Genomic DNA, 20,637 nt, shown 5'->3' on the forward strand with positions numbered 1-20,637 from the left:
ACCTTAACTGTATGACATCCAGCGCCTCTGTCATTTCAGGCAAGCTGCAGCGACGGCGAAAAGTGGACAGTGCAGCACAAAACACATCAGGAAGTGCTGAAGCTGACCCCGCACAAGGTCTACATGCGCCCCTCGTCTTCCCTGGTGACAACGTGCTTGTGAAGAACTTTACCAGGAAGAGGTGGGACGAGCCAAGATTTAATGGCCCTTTCATCGTAGAGGACTGCACCCCCGCCCCATCGTCAAGCTCCAGGGCAGAAGGGCATGGATCTTCATAAATGTCATCAAACCTTATGTAGGAGAGAGCCCTCCAACTGCATCCAACTGCAAAGAAACCACAGACAACGGGGAAGAACCTCAGCACATGCAGACAAGATCTATGGCGAGGAAGAAGGACGCATGAGCAGGAAAACCAAGACAAAGAACCCGGATGCAAGTTGTAGCATAACACTGGACAGGTTCCCCAAACAAAGGGGCATAAGGACATAACGAACACTCTGTACATCCCAGTTGCAGGGTAAAGAGAAGCACATCCAAAGCCACAAAAACATTGATAAAACAAACTTTTGAAAGCATGTCATGCCCAAGTAGTACAAGGAATCAAGACTGTGATAGACTGTAAGCAAAATATTCTCTGAGAGTGTAACACAGCATTCCGATGCGACCAGTATTGAGACTTTGTTCACAGAATTTATGGCACATTCCAGCAGAAGTATCAAGTGGGATGTACTCACCTATTTCCAACTCGTGCTGTTATCCTATCCGTCATTCATAGGGAATAAAGCTGGTATCACAGACTTTATTCAAGATCCAGCCAACAAGAAAGTGATCAGTAGACTGCTGACTGTCATCACGGAAGCCTTCGCCAAACTACCCGAGCACAGCGAGGAGGAAACAAATGCTTCCACTGCCAATAGAAATTGATGAACTCGAGAAATGCCCAGGGCTCGTTGGGAGAACAACTGATACACACACTTATATCAGAGATCCAAGAAACCTAGCTCAACTGAGTCAGCTGTGGACTAAATTAAATCATTTGGTGGTAATACATGCAACGGGAAGGTGCAAAGACTGTATGAATCAAAAGAAAAGCTTGTGATCAGGACACAGCCAAGCAGGGCAAATGTCCCTATCACCTGTGGACACCCGGCTGGCACAGAATGTCCTGTTTAGATTAGTCACAGACTATCCAGAAATGGTGGGGAGGCCTGCAGATGTTGACGTGATCACCTTCCTTAGAGAAACGGCCAACGCCCCACACATGGGCACACTTCTCCACGGTATAATGCTCCAAGTGGAGCGTCCAACTTACAGCAAGAATTCCTAAGGAGATTCCAGTGAGACTTTCCGCCGAGGACAGATCGAGAACAGCAGAAACGAGGATTACGATATCTTGTTCCTAGTTTATTTTTATTTTTTTCTTCTATTTTTTCTTATTATCCTTTTCGTCATCTTTCCGCCGTGGAGCAGATCGAGGAGAGAGACACTGTTCTTCAACTTGTCGCCGAGAGACCAAGCGAAAGGAGCGGACCCAAGAACTTCACCATCTTATTTTCCTTTTTCTTCATTTTTCTAATATTTTCCTATTTTTTCATATGTTCACTTTTATTTTTGTTTTTATTTTCACAATATTTTATTTTTGTGTGATTTACAGCAATTCCATCTGTTCAGCCCTTCGCATTGAACAGATTCCAGCATGTCCTCAGGGCCAAAGCAAATTAGAGGAGTGCACTGGGATATTGTCTATCATAGAGATGCAGAATGAGTGTGATGTGTTAAAGACGTTAGTGTAACCTTTTTCCATAGTCTAGCACAGGAACTGTACTGAGTACCCAGAGACTACCGTCGTCACTCACATGAGGGGGGACATTTGGAAGGCACTCGTCACTTAATAGTAATGAACTCTCGAACTACGAGACCAGAGCAAGAGAAGGAATAAATAACTGACTATGAACTCATTCGAAATGGGGGCCCAGAACAGTAACTTGGTTTTACCCCCAACAGAAGGGCGTGCCCACTTCCCTGGAAGAAATTGCTGCAAATTGCTGTTCCGAACGATTATATGTATATGTATAGTTATTATTGTTGTATTTTTGTCCCTAACTATCAGAACTGCTTTCTTTATTGGTGCACGAAGTGTCCCAATCACAGTGCACCCATCGGATAATGAACGCCTGGGTCCCACGAAAGCACCCAGACCATATATAGTGATTCCAGTTCCCAGAAAGGCTGATGATAAAACAAACAAACTAAAACTAAATGTAATTAGCAGTGATATATACACACTTGAGGTGATGAATGGAGAGAAAAGATGGAGACAGGGTCAGCACGTAATGAATGACAACGCTGCACTGACCACTGCAGGCACCCACACACAGGATGCACACAGACAAGGGTAAGTGTCAATGGCTACAGGGCCTCCAACGAAGGTGGCAGAGAAGGGGCAACAGCCTGCCGAACAATCAGTTCCAGAAAACAGTGGAAGTACCCAAGAGGAGCCAAGTGAAATACTAGAGAGAGAGGGCCTAGCAAAATCCCTCAAAAGATCAGAAGCAGCCACAAAGGAATTCACAGAGAAAACACAAATGCTGATTATTTGTTCCCTTTCATAGTCAGAGCAAATAAACTGCACGAGGAGCTGAAAGACAGGACTATAGAGACTATAACAGCAAGCACACCTGCTCCAATGCAAGGAACAAGCCTCAGGCCTACAACACGACCACGCGTTGGGAGGTTGGTGAGCCAATGGCGGCCAGAGAACCACAATGAAAAATTACAAGAGGAGAGGAAGAGAAACACAAAACCTTCTCCTACCACAGCGATTCAGTCGAGGCAGCCTGCTCCACTGAGACACCCAGAGAGGAAAAGTAGCACAGACGCATTTAGAGACATAGTCATGGCAAACTACAGAAGAACACTGAGAATCAAGAGAAGCCCACTCGAAGATAACAATGAACTTAATGATTACCTGGACAGCACAGCCGATCTCGGAAACAACATATGGTACCAGCACATGAAGGAAGTAGGACAAAGGTCGTCGGAAGGAGAATGCTTTGTCTGTGCTCTCCTACCATACAGCATGGGAAAATCCAAAATCTTCATGGCTGTAGAAATTGATGTCCCAACAGCACACTGTATGTCACACGTAGTAATGTGCAACACCAGAGGACAATTTATGGGACGAGACGCTTCACTGATATGGGCCAACGAAACGGACTACCCAGACGAAGATGGCTACATCCAGGACATTAGAACAAGAAACAGGGCGCACACCAGTAGTCACGTGATCCGATACGAGAATCCTGACGTGAAAGGATCAGGGACATGATGGGTGACAAAGCCGAGACTGAACATTCATGGAAAAACTGCGAAAGAGGCACACATCTGGAAGAACAGAGGCCAAATGCAGATCTGGGGAACAGTGGTTTCCCCAAATGGATGGGAAGAAGGAGTACGAGCTTGGATGGTCCTTGGAGCCTGCAAAGAAGCAATAGACCATTACTGGGCGTGTGGATCCAAGGCATACATAAGGCTCCCGAAAAACTGGGGAGGCATATGCACACTAGTGAATGTCCACGTTCCTGTGCTAGTGATCCCTAAGAATGACCTGAAGTTGGACAGTTTCCCGAAAGCAGATGCTCATCTAAGAAGATGGAGATCTGTGGAACTGGTATCCAGGATGAAGAGGGAACATTACTTTTCTCCCAAATCAGAAGAGGCACTGCATTCAATCCCATACGAACACAGGCTGTTCAGCCTCACCGCAACAGTATTCACAACACTACTCCTGCCCCACATCCAAGTTGGAGTGAATGCTAAATGGTTGCAGATAACAAGATGGGAGTTATTGCAGACCATCAATACCACTATAAAAGGATTCAACGCGATCAAAGAAGAGCTGAGAGCAATCAGACTGATGACCCTCCAAAACAGATATGTGCTTGACATGATCACTGCAATGGATGGAGGAGTTTGTGCAAAAATAGGAGAATCATTTTGCACATTTGTACTATCACACGATGAAGAAAACGGAACCCTAACAGAGGCCATAAGCATGTTGACAAACCTGAAAAACCAGATGATCGATGAAGGTGATGAAGTGGACGATGACAGCTGGTTTGGAGACCTATTCTCATGGGTCCCACAATGGATGGCAGATATATTCAAGTTTCTGGGAGCTCTACTAGCAATGGTATTGCTAGGATTCTGTGTTATCAAGATAATCATTACACAGTGCCAGAAAACTGCAAAGAAAGCCATAGGGATGAAAATAATGGTTGATGTTGAGCCAGGGTGGAATCCCAGAGACCTGACTGATGAAGAAATAAGAGACTTTGTGAAGGCCAACAAATTTGCGCCAGAAGGAACAAGGTTCACATACCCTAAGAAACGAAGAAGGTATGAAGGAAAATGGATCTACTGCAGCCCAAATGGACAATGCCAGCTAATGACATGGATCAAAGACGAACATGTGAAAACAGCAGGGAGTTTGAAAGGAGTGATAAAAATATGGACACCATCATGTACAAACCCTGAAGACGATGAACATGACACCGAAGAATCAAAAGAAATAAATGCAAAAGAGGTTGCAGAAGTGGTCGATGAACCGACCAGAGGGGGGAGTGTAGAGGAGGTCCCAGACATGTCCTGCACCTCTTCACCTCATTTTGAGGTACCAGGAGCGTACTCGCCAAGGTATGTGACATATGAGGAGCAAATGAACCAACAAAGAGCTGCTCTGGGACTCTGCCCAGTATACATCAGAAGATCCATACCTGTTGAAGTGCCCATAATCAGACAACCACTGTAACGCTCACCTGATTCCCGCAGAGGCGCCGGTCTTGACCGGGTGAATGCCGTATCTTCAAAGGTGATGTGTAACACACGGTTGGCTCTTTGGGCTGGACCTCTGTGCACTGTATGTCTGACTCGAAGAGTAAGATGTCTGCAGATAGAAAATACGGGATTAATGAACTGGGGTTATTGGGTGCCTCTCTCCTCTTCCCTTTCTCTTCTCCTGTAGACCCCCAAAGGTTAACGCCCTCACCTTAGGTAAGTGAACGCCGAGCTCTCCATCTGCCTCGGGGCTGGGTGCCGTAACCAGTTTCTTCACTGGATAAGGGTGCAGGCCTCTTGACCTCAGAGGACTGCTGTCTGTCGTTAACTGCACGAACGGTAAGTTCTGGGCACTTCAAATGTCTTAAAAGTCTTTTGTAATGATATCTCTTGTTTTGCAGGGTTCCGGCGATGGCGGATGGCGGGCTGATGAGAGTTGAGGATCGAACCCGTGTGAGGAATAGAAGCGCCTGGAAGCACGTAAGTAAGCGCTTGTAGCCTGCTTCACGATGCGCACTAACTGTCCCTTTTATCTTGCAGGTACAAGTTCGGAGCTTTAGAGAAGCTGAAGGGTGCTGGAATACCCACTGGATTCGGCGTGGGAAGGAGTAATGGCACGTGAGTAATAAAGTTGCCCATTGTCTATAAAAGAAACCTTCTTTTGTCTTTCAGATGCGGGATGCAGCGCCGAAGGCCTCCGGAGCGTGCGAAGAGCTGGTAAGCTTTTGTCTTTCAGATGCCGGAATGCAGTGCGAAGACCTCCGGAGCATGCGAAGAGTAGGTAAGCCTTTGTCTTTCAGATGCCGGAATGCAGTGCGAGGCGTTGGTGACAGCCGATGGACCAGGTAAGAGATGCGCTGCCACTGAAGACCGTAGGGCTAACCTGTTCTTTCTTTGTCTTTACAGGTGCTGCTGAAGACTGGATTCCAGGATGGTAAGCCTTTGTTCCCTTAGGCCCAGGATCAGAAGCAGAAGACACGATGAGCGTTCTGCTGCAGAGAATGCAGAATAACGCAAAGCAAGATTCATCCATCGGGTGTGGTTTAAATAGCCTCCTGTAGTGCTTAGGTGTCTCCTTCCACAGCCTCGCCTAGGTAAGAAAAGAGTTCCTGCTTTCCAGAAGAGTTCCAGTGTTCTGAACCTAGGGAGTGGCTCCTGCCCCACCCAACAGGAAAAGTAGTCCCAAACAGAAGAGGATTAGGGGCTCAACTGGCAGGTAAGTAAGCAGCATGGTCTGCTGCAGGTAAGTCCACCCAAGCATTATGAGCCTGGCGCTTCCAGCGCTGGGACTGGGCATCTTTATGAGCCTGGTGCCACTGGCGCCAGGACAGGGTCCAAAAGGTCCCAATTGGGACTGGCTGGCACTCGGAACCGGGTTATGGGTCTGCTTCCAAGGGAGTCGGGCAAGTCCTGATCTTTTGGAAGCAGAGATCATGACAACCATGGGCAGCACAGTACCCTATAAGACAGCCGTACCAGCCGCTGATACGAAACGAAGAGTACCTACAGAAGGTCCATGTAGAGACCCAAAGAGCCCTAATGGAAGGCCAGTGAAAATGACTCAAGGGCCTGAACAGACTCGTGAATGAACAAAAGCAGCTATAGCAGATAGCACGCCAGTGAGAGTAACTACGAAAATAAATGTAATAGACACAGAGGAGAGACGATGTTAAAACGTGAGGAAACGTTGCTACGAGACAAGATGGAAGCAACCGACCTGTTAAACGTGTGTAAATAGGCTTGGAACGCAAGAAGCTACAGATATCGATAGTGCTTGCAATGCTTAGTAGAAGATAGAGCGGCAAGCGCCAACCATATATCTACCTCAATAAGGCACATTATACAAGTGCGACTCCATTTTGTAAAAGCAGAAATGTACCCAGGCTGCCAGAGGCCTGACAGGCCAAGTTTCGTAACCCAGCCAAAGGCAAGAGAAAGAGCGGATTCGAAACTCAACAAAGAGCGGCTCATGCCCAGGAAATCGAGGTCAACCAGAGAAAGGGAGGAGAGCGTCAGCTAACAAGACTCAAACTTCATAGCATTCCAGCCTGCCCCATGAAGGTTAAGATAAGGGGGGTCCATGCAGGTGGTGAGGCTGAAACAGAATTAAACACTAAAAGCTGGAAACTGAAGCAGATTCATGGTGAACTAACACGTGACCAGCCGGGCGTGAAGAAGTACCACCGCCTGATGTCATCCAGGACCAGTGGATGCCATAACTTTTCCTGATAAGAGACTACAGTTTCGAGGCCATACCCAGCCAACTAATTGACACATAGCCCTAAGATACTGATTGATGGAAGGGAGGCAGGGTGAAACTTCGGACACCAGGCACATGGGTGTCCATTCTGCATGCCGCTAATTAAAGTGGGGATTTATGTCTAGGGTTGTAACCTGCCCAATCACAATGGACCAAGTTATCTGGAGTCCTATAGATAGTAGAACCAATAAGACGTCGTACTTGTAGTGACGTCAATCACGTGTGGTGTAGTGGGATGGGCGTAGACGCCCACCCGATAAGAGTTATCCAATCCGCATGCCCTATTATCATATACAGATATAGCACCTATACTTAAGTTACCTTTCCTAACCAATTATATTGCATGTCGAGTTTTTGTAGAGTTAGACGTCAATAATGACGAATATTGCCTGTAAGAATTGCTGTTCAACTGAAGTTCGAGGAAGTCGGAGCGAGACAGGTGATCGCAGTGCTGCTGATTTCCATTTGTTTCTCTGTTTGATGTACTTGTCATTAAACAGACTTCCCTTTGCCAACTTACTGATTCCTCATTATTGACTTGTGTTGTAATAAATGAATCCTGCACCCCCTGTCCTCACATGGTGCAGCTATCTTGTCTTACAAGTACTAGAGGGTGAGCACTGACCTTTGGGCCCGTCAGTGAATTCCTCTCCTCCTGAACACCAAGGATGGAAAAGAGATTAAGACAGTAGAGAGACTGTCTTGCCTTGTGCCATTACCACATGAAAGCTGTGGTAAGCTGGGTGCCCGTTAACTGACACCTAGACCAGACCCCAGCGGAGAAGTCAGATCCCCAATCTCTGCATGCGAATCGTGTTAGCTGCTGAGATGGGCAGCAGAAGGGTACTGCATGCTCCCGAAGAATTAACGCTGCTGAGAGTTGCAAATAAAGGTATCCGGAGCAGGGGAAACTACAAAGGTTACAGGAATCTGATAAACCAGAGCTGGCAGATGCCCTACCAAGGCCCAGATAAAACACGACTATTAGAGAGTCAGAGGACTTTGGGTGGCCCTGAGAAGTCGAGACACACAAATGCTCGGGCTGGAGAAGCTGCAAGGGTTAAGGAAGCCGAGAAAACCCTAATGAGCAGACATCCTACCAAGGCCCTTTTCCTAAGTGGTAGGGCCAGTTGGCTGCATAGGATTTGGACAAAAAGACCATGTCGACCAGGTTTGAACCTTCCAGGCTGTCTTTTTCCACTGCCCTCTGTGCCCAGAAATTCATAAAATCCCCACATTTCAGAAAGAAGGGTATCTCTAAATCTTTCCCCAAAAGCAGGCAGCCCGGAAGGAAAAGACGAAAATGAATATCAATATGCGGGAAACCGAACCACCTATAGGTTCCCCACCACCATACATTAGAAGGTTTGACCTTATCTTGAAACTGGGAGTAAGGGGTGTGCCATACACCTGAGACTAATACCCTCGGGATGGCAAGAGTCATAAGGGAGCATTTCAATGTATTCATGGGCAGACACAAAATTACCCCCTACCTCAAGTACTTGTGACCATCTTGTGGTACACTTTGCATGTGGAGGCCGCAGTCATTCCTAAACTACCTGAAGATTTGATCGTAGTTATTAAAATCCCACAATTCCATCAGTGGATGTTTCAGATCATTCAGGCGATTTCTTAGAAAAACCAAGACCCTGGTTCAGTTCCTCTATTAGAAGAAATTGGTCAAACCTACTGCCTATTGTCATCATTGGAAGAATTCCCAGAGAAACTCTTAAGTAAACGTTATGACTGGTGAAGAAGTATCATGAATTAGGGGATAGCCACCCCAGAAGGGGAGAGCCAGGATTTAACGCAAGGGGTATGTGATAAATCTGGGCTGTTCGTCCCTTCTCCCCAAGGGGAAACCACCTCCTTTGAGGCTAGGGAGGTGCTTATCTTGAGGGGTCTGAGCAAGGGGGATCTCAGTGGGAGTGACTCCCCTCCTAGGGATAATGACTCCAAGTCTGATAAGGAACTCCCAGTCCAGAGTGCACTTGTACTTGTCTCACCTGTAGAGTCAAGAAATTGTCTGCTCTGTAACTTGTAACGTCTGTAACCAAGCTGTAAACCTCCTTGTCTCTTGCGCCCTGCTACCTCAGGGTCCGGTGCACACAACAAATAAACAAACAAACAAACAAACAGAGTACATTGTGTGCCTGCATGGGAATTGGAAAGACTGCTGTTTCTTCTATTTTGAATCCACCAAACAGAGACATTTCTTCGATCTCTTTTGCTGCAGGTAATGCTGGATCTCGTCTGAACTTTACATTCAAAGAGGAAAGACACACCCCTTTTGTTTCTGATGACGTAGATAAAACCACAAGGAACTTTGAATCAGAGAGGAAGAATCCCCTCTGAGCCTCTGACAGAAAGAGGCAGGCCTTTGACTGAAAGACATCCTTGAAGGGCAGAGCCATGCTCGACTGCAGAGGCAGCAGTAGCGGGGAGAGCGAGTGAATTGCTAGCCGGACACTTGAAGGAAGGCATCATGACCGACCGACAAGCCAAAGTCAAAAGATAGACAAAGACAGCAGAGAGACCGTCTTGACTGGTTGCGTGACCATACGGAAGCCGTTGTGGGTTTGGGGTCCATTAACTGATGCCGAGAACAGACTGCAGCAGAGAAGTTGGATCCCCTATCTCTGCATAAGAAGTGTTTTAGCTGCTGAGCCGGGCAGCGCAAGGAAAGCAAACACTACCGAAGAGGTAACACAACTGAGAAGGGCGAATAAAGGTATCAGAAGCTGGAAAAACTACAAAGGTTATGGGAGTCTGATAAGCCTGAGCGGACAGACACCCTACCTAAGTCAAGTTGAAGCAAGGCTATTAGAGGACCACAGGGATTCAGAGAGCCTAGAGAAGCTGGGAAACACTAGTCTTTGAGGCTGGAGAAGCCACAAGGGTTACGGGATCCAAGAAAACCTCAATGGGGAGATGCCCTACCGAGGCCTAATAGAGGATCAGAGGACTTTGGAGAGTCCGGAGAAACTGAGAGACATTCATATTCGATGCTGGGAAAGCCACTAGGATTATGAGACAGACACAGTAAGCCCGTCAGAAGGCAATAGGAATTTGGGAAGTCCAAGAGCCTCGAAATATAACAAACATAACTGGAGAGAGAGAGAAGCTGGAGGGTTCCAGTGCTTAAGTATAAAACAAGAATATTGTACAGAACCAAGTTGGAATTGGTGGAATTTTATTAGAAAAAACTTTTCTTCCTGGAGCGAGAATATAGTAAATAACTGAGATTTGACATTTAGAACCTGCAAAGAGGTTGTGAACCGTGTTGTGGGAAATTGACGGACTTTTAGCAACCTATGGAAAAGAGATCCAAGTGATTGGGCCAGGCAGAAGCCAAGGACACAGGCCATTGCTCCAGGCTCCTTCTATTTGTTATTTTATTTCTGCGGGGCAGGGTATTTAGCTGAATAGGATTTGGACTCAGGACTATATCGTTGGACTTTTATGAGCACCCTTATTTTTGGTTAGTTAGGCTGGGAACTTCCTTCATAGCTGTAGGGTTAGATAGGTGTTTTGTTTTGATTTTGAATAAAACAACCAGTCAACATAGCACATCGTAGTCCGAGTCCTTTCTCTGGGTCGCCACGAGGGAGGGAAGACCAGGAGACAGAGTTTGGAGATAGTGAGGAGACAGGCGCGAGAAGAAAAGATTGGGAGATGGTCATCTGGAGGAGGGGCACCAGGACAGACCAACTAAGTCCCTGAGGGATTCAGATATATAACGCTACAGCCTTTAAGTCTCCCTTTAATAGGGCTAGCCAAGACAATAGGGGTCACCTGGCTATACAGAAAATCTGTACTGTCGCAGAAAGATTTGCAAAGGGAGACAGGAAAAGGGAGGTGAAAGCCCACTCCAAGGACGAGGGAAAAAATATGGAGATCAACCCTGGCCTGAAAACCCCAAATGCCTGTTTATATAAGAATATATGAATAATAAAAATTGAAAAATAAAAATGTATTCCTGTTGTCCTGTTACTCAACCAAAACATTTCCATATAGTAAAAGTAAAGCCTTATAAACAGACAGAGGTCATTATTGGTGGATATTGACCTGCCAAGTTGGGGATAGGTCATTTTCCTGAGCGACCCATTCTGAGCTTTATAAGGCAATTAGCACGAAGTGATGATAGCAATATAGGTTATTAATTTGTGTTGATAAACTGAAAAACGTCAGTCTGATATCAAGCAAACATACATGTGGTTTTATTTTGTAGTGTTTAAATCACAAGGTTGTCTTTAAAAGGTAATCATTTTAATTGTAAGCGTAGTTGAGCTCGGGTGTTTTTAACATGACCATGCATAGTGTGTAATGCGAAAGTACATTTCTTCTCTATCGGAAGGTGAAAGCATTTTTCCGTGCTTGTGCTTTCACTTTGGAGCTTTACATGGGATGTTGTCTGTCACATTCAAGATGTATTAAAAAAAGATACTTGCAGAGAAAGAGTGGGCATCATCAGGGGTTGGGCGGAGCGATAAAAATGTGGCAATAACGCTATTACCACCGCATTACCGCTCCGCCCAATCTCAAGTTTGGGCGGAAAGCTGGAGATTTACCTCCAGCTCTGAGCTGGAGGTAAACCTTTTTGCTTTCCTCCTATTTTTGGTGCTATTACTGCTGGCGCCATTAGCACCGAAAAATCCCATAGAGTCCTACGGACTCTGAATAAATGGGGAATTACAGTGCCACCACAATTCGGGATCCAGTGCAAATTGCACCGAGCCGAGTTGCAGTAACACTATTAGCTTTTGTGGTATACCGGTGCAATTACCGCCGGATTACCTGCAAGGCCCTGATGAGGCATCAGTATCTTGTAGAAAGAAATCTTGCTGGGAAATTGTATTGCTTTTTCCTGAATGCAGGGAATGTTTTTTTTTCTTTGTCTGCTTCTGAAAACAGAAGGATTGAAATGCGGTCAAAAATAGTAGTTATTGACTGCATTCCGAGCATTCTAATAACCTCAGAAGAGGTGATGATAACTTCCATGTGCTAATAGAGGTTTACTGATGGACTGACATGGCAAGCCAAGTTCAATACCTGCATCTAAAAGGCCAAACATATCTTCACCTACTCTCAAGTTCAAAATATATGCAACCGAAATCTGTATAATCTATTCTTATAATTACTTGATTATCCTAAACGATCACTTAATTTCTCCTTGATCACCTGTGCTTCTACGCCCCTTTGTAGTGATTTGTATTTCTTTGGAGAGAAGGACTTCTGCAATGCCACTTTTTCTGCAGACCTCAACCTAGCCACTAATCAGAACCTCTTGTCAGGAATCTAATGGGGGGTGAACACTGTCTTGTCCTGGTTCCACCAATTGCCTCCTGACTGAAAAGAGGATACTTCACAGAGCCCTCTTGCGCTCTCACTCATCAATGAGCCATTCTTCCGAATAACCATTTTAAACCCCTCCACCCCAGTACTCCCCACTCCCTATCAGACACTAGCTCAATGTCCCCTCGCTTCCAAACATCCTCAGTCCTTGCCTAGCCATGTCTGATCTTTGCTTGCGGCGCATTCTAAACCTAGACACAAAATGAGTGAAGTGTTGCAATGTAACACATTTTAAAAAAAACCTAGCCATGCTTTTTGCAAAGAGCATAGAAGATCGTAGCAATTTGTTTGCCAGTTTGGATACATTTTATATTGAATACGTCCAATGGCCCATTTTTCAACTTTTCAACTTCTCAGATTTTCTCTACAATGTACCATAATTGTAAAAACTGACGATGTATTATAAATAGATGTTTTGGAGTTTAAAAATTCATTGGAAGACATTAAATTCCAACCGGTAAAAAGGGTAAACTGAAACTGATATTTTGTCCGGGTTACTAATTGTACGGGCATGAAAAATGTATACAGTCAAGCAATTACCATTTTTTAAGTCATTTTATTTCCAAGCAATTCTGAAATATTATACAACAAAAAGAATAAAATCAGTTGTTTTGGAAAAAAATATTAGCTATATATGGGATTTGGTAGGGGGTATTTGGGACAAAATCGAATTTGCAAATGTAGTAAAAATGTGTTGAAGAAGAAGACTGGCCACTGGTAGATTATCGTAGGTCATTGGTGATCAATATGGGACACTCATTGCCACATTGATGGTCATTTGTGCCCCTTCTGTGATACAGATGACCCCTGTAGCAATTCTGTACAGAAGTTCAAATTAAATTCTTTCTAAAAGTTAACCCACTAGTAATACAATCTGCACTTCATCCACGGCTAACCGTCAGACTTTCCAGAACAAGTGCGCTAGACTTCTCAACTTCAAGTTTTACAACCATAATTATCAGGCTTGCAAACAGCTCGACTGATCACCCTTTCCTTCCTGCACATATCACTCTGCATCACACACAAAGTGGTTCATGAGAAGGGTCCTTCTTGGCTCCAGACTGCATCAGAAAATACACAATCGCTTCAAGAACCTTTGATTCACCACCACTGTGCTCATCAACCTTCTAAGAATCCTTAAGGATGTATTTGTATTTATTTGAAGAACAGGAATGACCTCCAGTAACACATTAACAGACGAAGGAAGCAGTTCCAGGGAAGGGTGCCTGTACAACAGCACAACGAGAACAAGTAGTGAGCCAGTGTGTGCAGGTGTGAACCATGTTCAACCAAGACTGGAGACAAAACAAAAAACAGGTGATTAAAGTAGGGGGTGAGTGCCATGAACTAATGAGTTCTGTATAAATACAATTAATTATTATGCATCACTGGAAGAGTGGTGGGGTCCGGTAGTGATGATGTGGTGGAGGTTGGGTTACCATCTCTTTGCTCGGTAGGTGACGTTTAGCCGAACTTCAAGTGGAACAATATGGGGGGTGGGGCAGTGAGGTTAAGTTCAGTGGAAGAGAAGAGGGAATGAGATGACGATTAGACCAAGATATAGTTAACCAGGCACTGAGGAGTAAGATTGTTGATACCTTTGTAGACTAGAGAAGAAACTTGAAAGTGGATTGGTTGTGCATGGAAGGTCATCAGGCATGTTTTCGGTCAGCTGAAGTGGTGAAGGATGTGGGTAGGTTGTACAGAGTACAGGTAGAAAAGTTGAGTACTTTGTCTAAAGGAAGGCACAGAGGGGAAGGCAAAGGCGCAGGAGTGAAAAGTATTCAATTTGTCTGACCACGAGGGTGGTGTTTTTCGTAGAGTGGTAACTAAGAAATTGACACATTTTCTGAATGTTAGTAAGGTAAATACGAGCTACAGAGGCAGTGCTAGTGATGAACTGTTACAGTCAGAGGTCGCTTGCAAAAAGGACCCCACGGTTGCAAGCCTTTGGGCGAAGGAGCAGTGCAGTAAGGTGGGAAGGAGAAAGGAAAGTGTAGAGGAAGCATGGTGCTGTGATCAGAGAAAAAGAGGAATTTCACTTTCAAAAAGTAGAGCGTGAAGCAGCAGAGAGCCATCCAGTAACAGATTGAAGTGAGAAAGCTGCTAACCTGTTCCAAGATTGCTGAGGTGAAGGATTGAAAAGAGATGCACATTTCCATGTCATCAGCAAAGAGGTGCTGGTGAAAGCCAAGGAGCCAGAGAAGTCAACCTAATATATAGTTATTGAAGGTGAAGACCAGAGGTCCCAGGACCGATCCGTGAGGGACACTGATAGGGAGAGGGGTGGAGAAGAGGTCTGAGGTTCAGAAGATTTTAGAGGAGAAACCCTCTGGTATTAGGCCATCCAGCCAAAGCAGCTTTGCAAAACTCAAGATCCTGGAGAGGGAGAGGGAGAGAGGAGTGGTCAAAAGTGTTGAAAGGGACAGAGATGCAGAGATGAGAGTTTGGAGGGTGAGCATCAGAGGGAAAGTTGGAGACATGCATGAGTGCACTCCCGGTGGAGTGCTTACTATGGAAGTCAGGTTTAAGAGGTTTAAGATTTTCAGTGCAGTTCAAGCCTCATTATTTTGAAACTCCTTCGCTCCGCATCTGTATCTAGAGGAAAATGACTGCTCTTTTTAGACAAAACCGAAAAAGCATGTTTTCACCTTGCCGTCTGAACTGCCACTTTGCTTTCACATTCACAACAGCCCCCCCTCTCTCCTTCGGCCCCCGTGTTGAACATGAGATGCACGCCATATGCTCAAGTTCCTCTGTTATAGAAGCACTCTGAAGAAATCCAATGTCAGCAAGAACATTTTACAAATATTCCAAAAATAAGTAAACACATAAATAAAACTGTCTGTCATTGCATCTGCAATTATAATTTTGAGTTTGATTTTAAGAGACAGTAATGAGCTCCATTAAAGAAAACTGATGTCTTCACAAAAGTACCTATTGATTAGTGAAATCCTATTTTAATAAACAGTTTTGCTTAGATTAGTCAGGATCTACAACCTCCGGCACTCCAGATGTTTTGGGCTCCAACTCCCATCAGCCCTAGCCAGCATAGTAAATGGTGAGGGGTGACAGGAGTCATAGTCCAAACATCTGGAGAGCCAAAGGTGGCAGATCCTGCTGGCGCATTTAAACAAACACAATGAAAAAGGATACTCAACAAACTGCACCGGGAACTTGGTCAGCAGATCATAAGCCTTGGTTTCAACAAAAGACGAGATGACAAAGCTTCGGTTCTTCTCTGGAAGCAGTGAGAAGGAAATACAAACAGAGAGAGAATCAACATATTAAAGAATCGTCATTCAAATAAAGTAAGTGAAGCCAAGCAATTAACTAAATCCCAATCGCACATATTCAAGAAACCCCCCTGTCAACTACTTGTGGTGGACCCAATAGGTAGCATCGAGCTCAATAGGTCTCTGTCACATTCTGAGCATGCTACAGATACCAAGTGACTCAGTTTAGGCCATTTCCTTTGGTTGTGGTTCTTTGCTTGCTTCTCATGGGTGTCTATTGATAACAGTGGCTGGGATTGGTCAAGCATGCATTGGGCAATCCATAGATTATAATTGATTTGTTTCCCACACCTACAGTCATTGGGCCTCATTACGACCCTGGCGGTACGGAGTGAACGGCGCCGTAAAAGGTGCCAGCGCCGTTCACTCCGTACCGCCGCATTACGAGTTCCCCTCGCGGGACACGGTAAGCACACCTGGGAAAACCAGGCATGCTTACCGGGTCCCGCGAGGGGAAGAAGGAGCAAACAACGAGCCATCTCGTAATGGCCCGTTGTTTGCTCCCTCTCCCATTCCCATTCAGCCCTATGGGGGCTGAAATGGGAATGGGGAAGGTCCGGGCCCGGGTCCTTGGAGGGAGGAATTACCGGGCCTTCCAAACTCAGAATGGACCGGTAAGTCCTCATTCCGAGGACCCGGACCCCAACGTGATTTCGGCAGCAGCCATGCCACCAATAGCGGCATGGTTGCCGCCAAACTCGTAATGAGGGCCATTGATAGATAACCCACTTTTATGTGATTACAGAGGATACATATCAGAGAATGCGTATTCAGTGATAGCATTAACAGTGAAAACATATTGGTATTTTTGGTTTTTTGTGTGCCCCCCAATCCCTGTTTCTCTATGCGCTTAAACCAGCCCCAACCCCATTCCCCCCCACTTTACCCCCTTTAACCAACAACTATTTTTTAAAATGTTCGATGTTATTTTCTCTATTTTTGTTTCTCTGTTACAGCATTCTCTGTAGTTGTATTCTCTATTATCACTGGATACCAGATAACCCAGCTTTATTTCAGCTGTTTCAAAATGACTTATATTACCCTATTTCCATTGAGTTCACTACTCACAGTATATACTTCCCGGAGAGTAAATGTCCTCAGATGGTAAAGATAAAGCATTTCTGCTACAGTATAAACCAATTTCAGTGGCAAAGTGTGCATCTACTGGATGCATTTTGACATCTTAGAAAAATGTGCCTAGTCTAGTGAACATGTTCCCTAAAATGGGCCTTATCACGAGTTGGGCGGTAACGCTAATAGCCCTACCGCTGAACCCCCCGGCGCTAATAGCGCCGGATCACGGGTTTGGAGGAACGGGTTTTGCCCATTCCCTATTGAGCCCATTCGGGAATTCCCCATTCCCCATTGGGCTCAATGGGGAAATTTCACGCTATTACCGCCGGCGGATTTCCCGCCGGCGGTAAGAGCGCGAAATTTCAGCGGATTTCCCCCCAGCTAACAGCTGGGGGGAAATCAGCCGAAGCCGTGATTTGGCGGACCCTTAAATGCAGCGGTAATAGTGCTACCTCCATATTTAAGGGTTACCGCCAAACTCGTGATGAGGCCCTTAAGTCCTTAGAAAAAAATGTTCACTGCACTTTAATGTCCTCCCACAGTCCCTACAATAGCAGCACTCATCCATAGAGTCTCATTTTGGGCACACCCTTGCTAGTGGGAGCAATATGTAAACCTCATTGGTGGTACTAACAAGCCTTTCTATTTACACCTGTCCCTGATAAAAGGGACCACAGCACACACACTCTCTCTCTCTGCTCTGACCCTCTCTCTCTTTCCCTATCTCCCCTTCTCTCTTTCTCCCACTTTCTCTCTCTCTCTCATTTTCTCTACAGAGGCCTCAGTGCCACTACAAGTTAGTGTGAGGGAACAGGTCTATATACAACTGGTAGAAATTAGTTAATTGAATACATTGTAAATAAAAGTGTGTAAAAGCAATATTGTGTTTTTGGTTTAAGCCACATATCTTTATATCTGAATATACGTTTATTGTTTCTAATGCCTGTGGTATGAATGTGCAAATGTTAGCAAAATATAATAGATTATTGTTAGGCAGAATTACATGCAGTACCCTCTGGGACCACCACATAGAATTAGGACTACAAGTGTAAGCAAAACCAACCTTTGGTATAAGTCTGTACTACACAGTGTATGGTAGCGAGCTGGTCATCCAGGCTTATCTCAAGAGGGAATGTGAGCAGTAAAAGGAGGTTACACAGAGGTCTTACAATCACAGTGGTTCAAGTAGACACTTACACTCAAGGTTTTTTGGTAAAACACTTATTAATTTATTACACAATCATTTAGAAAACATTCACTAGAAGGAGGCAACTTAACATTATACACAAACACACTTCAATACCAAACCAATAAGTTTCTGAACAAATTAGGCTCCCCTGAAATAGGAGCAAAATGGCATTTCAGTTACTTTCAATGGGAGTAAAAGGCACACGTTAGCAGAATAGATCACAAATACTTTCTTGGGCAGTGCAAATAGATTTAGTTCACTAGAGGACTCGATTCAGTTCAATAGTCCTAGGCCAAAGTCAATGGGCTAGTGTCCTGGATAGGAAAGAGCAGTTCTTGAAGTAAACGGTAAAGTCTTTGCCAATGTTCTCAGAAGTAGTTTGTACGAAAAAGAATCATATGTTGGGTCACATTCTGATTAGGCCTGCAAGTTGGGAAAATTCCATGAAATTTCACCCCGAGAGGTAAGTTCTCTCAATCGGGTTGGCACAGTACCTTAATATGAAGAACAAGATACAGCAGAAGACATTGGTTCCTGGCAGTTCCTGCAGATATCACTGTTCCTGGACCTCATACGTGGGGACAACAGGGAGGATGTTGGGGGACTCCTGCACTGCATGGGATCTTTTGAAAAACGCGGACAAAATGGAGTCCCTTCAGTTCGAGTAGGTGTCATCAAGCACACAAGCTGGCGTTTTTCCCCCTGGTTAATCCTAACCAGCTCTGAGAATGGTATACAGGTGGCTTACGAGTTGATTGGTCCCACCAACTAAAAGGAAGAAGTTGTCCTTGAAGGGGCTTCTCTGTCAAGATGAACTTGGCAATTCGGACCTGCAGCAGGGCTTCACCGGGCAATCCAACGGTCCAGGAGTTGCAGCAGCCGTCCTCTTCCAGCTCGTCTTCGGTTATTTCGTTCCAGTGGTCGACTCTGCTTTCCAAACCAAGAGACTTGCCTTTTAAGCAGTTTTCTCCCTTTCATGCCAGCCTAGCTTCCACTCACCCAGCAGGGTGGCTGTCCTTGCCTGTCAGTCAGCCAGCCAATCAGAACAGAGTGCATTTGGGTCTCCTAGGAGACTAACCACAGGGAGTTTCGGGCACCTCCCTCACTTCCTGCCCACCCCAGACACTCAGACGCCAGAGGCGGTCTTCAGTCCTGAAGCCCGCCAAAGGCATAGAAACAAAGGGACCCAGCCTAGTTTGGCACGCAGAGACACACTCTAGAAGGACCTTTCCAAAAAGAAATGGCGAAAAAAGAAGACCGGGACCTGTTTCAACAAAGGGGCTTAAGGCGCCATCTTGAAAAACATGGCTCCCACGATTTTTAGCTACCCGTGTTCGCGGTCAGGAAAAATCATGGTAGTTCCTTGTAAAACCACTGCCACCAGCCATTTCGATAGCAAAGGGTAGCATTTCACTTCTACATGAGTTTCTAGACACAGGGGATACTAGGTAACCCCTCCAGCACTCTATAGGAAGATAGTGTGTGCTGGGTCTAGGAATTTAAAAAGACTAGTAAAGTCAATTTAACTTTACATTCTCTGGGAAGCAGTAGTTTATCCCAGAGAAGGTATTTAAACCTTTAGGAAGTCTAAAAAGACATTCCTGTGTCACTGCACTGAGGGCGCTGTGTAACACACATGAAAAGATGCCTATGGAGTTATCTTAAAACTCCATAATCAAAGAACACAAGAGTAAAACACACATCATAATAAATGAAAGAGTGGGAAAAAAGGCTCACACTCTTTCCAGGTAAAACATTAAGTCCTCAAAATCCAGCAAAGTGTCTGGGGGTCTCTAAGGTGAATGAAATTAGCACATTTATGAGAATTTTCCCTAACAATTATGCTGTTTCCAAAAAAAACGCTTTTTTCACCCTGTTTAATAGTTTAGCAAGTTCCAAACTCACAAAAATCATTATGGAATCATGTTCTAACCTGCAAAGTGTCCATTACTATATTGAGTTTGTGTGTCCTCTTGCAAGATGTGGATCTGCAACAGATTTCACAATCTCAGTTTACTCCGAACTGCAACAACCAAATGTTTCTGATAATTGGGGCTCCAAGCCTTGACTACTGTGCTCAACCATGAACTCAATGACACAATGACACCTCAGTCCTTAAAGCAACTTGTGATCCCAATTCTGCCACCTAATCAGAACTTTAAATAACCTTTTTGAGGACAACATTGTTTCTTTGACCATTGCAACTCATGGGCTACTTAACTCTGAAGCACTGTACAGTTTTCTGACCCTGCACTATGACTAAAATGAAAAGCTAGAGGTGAGCACTAAACTAAGGGAGAATAGGCATATCATTAAAGAAATCCTTCAGAGGATCTAACTCTCAGTTTGCCCCACACTGTCAGCTGTCTACTGCCACACTGGGGAAGGCACACCTGCAAAAGAGAATAATTAAGCATCGAGACGAGTAAGGGCTGCAGCATGTTCTTTAGGATTGGGGACTGTACTTTATATAAAAAGTCTAATTCCTTGCATGGTTTTGAACACTGATATACCCTTTCCCTTTACTTTGCTGTATTTGTCAAACTGGTGTAAGATCCTTGACTCCCTTTTTCAGGAGGATGATGAATAAACAGTATTTCAAAGGCAATCTGAACTGTCCTGAATTC

At 44.9% G+C, this 20,637-nt stretch overlaps 1 protein-coding gene across 1 annotated transcript in view; it reads right to left on the reverse strand.

Moving 5' to 3' along the window:
- The window catches only part of PLCB2 (phospholipase C beta 2), a 1,211,696-nt gene that overhangs the window by 391,772 nt on the left and 799,287 nt on the right, over window positions 1-20,637 (reverse strand). The window contains exon 16 of the mRNA XM_069637528.1: window positions 15,608-15,692. Coding sequence (XP_069493629.1) covers window positions 15,608-15,692 — 85 coding nt within the window. The remainder of the gene's footprint in view (window positions 1-15,607; window positions 15,693-20,637) is intronic.

Source organism: Ambystoma mexicanum, chromosome 14 (genome assembly GCF_040938575.1).
Source record: "Ambystoma mexicanum isolate Mex_15411 chromosome 14, UKY_AmexF1_1, whole genome shotgun sequence".
Classification (NCBI taxonomy): Eukaryota; Metazoa; Chordata; class Amphibia; order Caudata; family Ambystomatidae; genus Ambystoma; species Ambystoma mexicanum.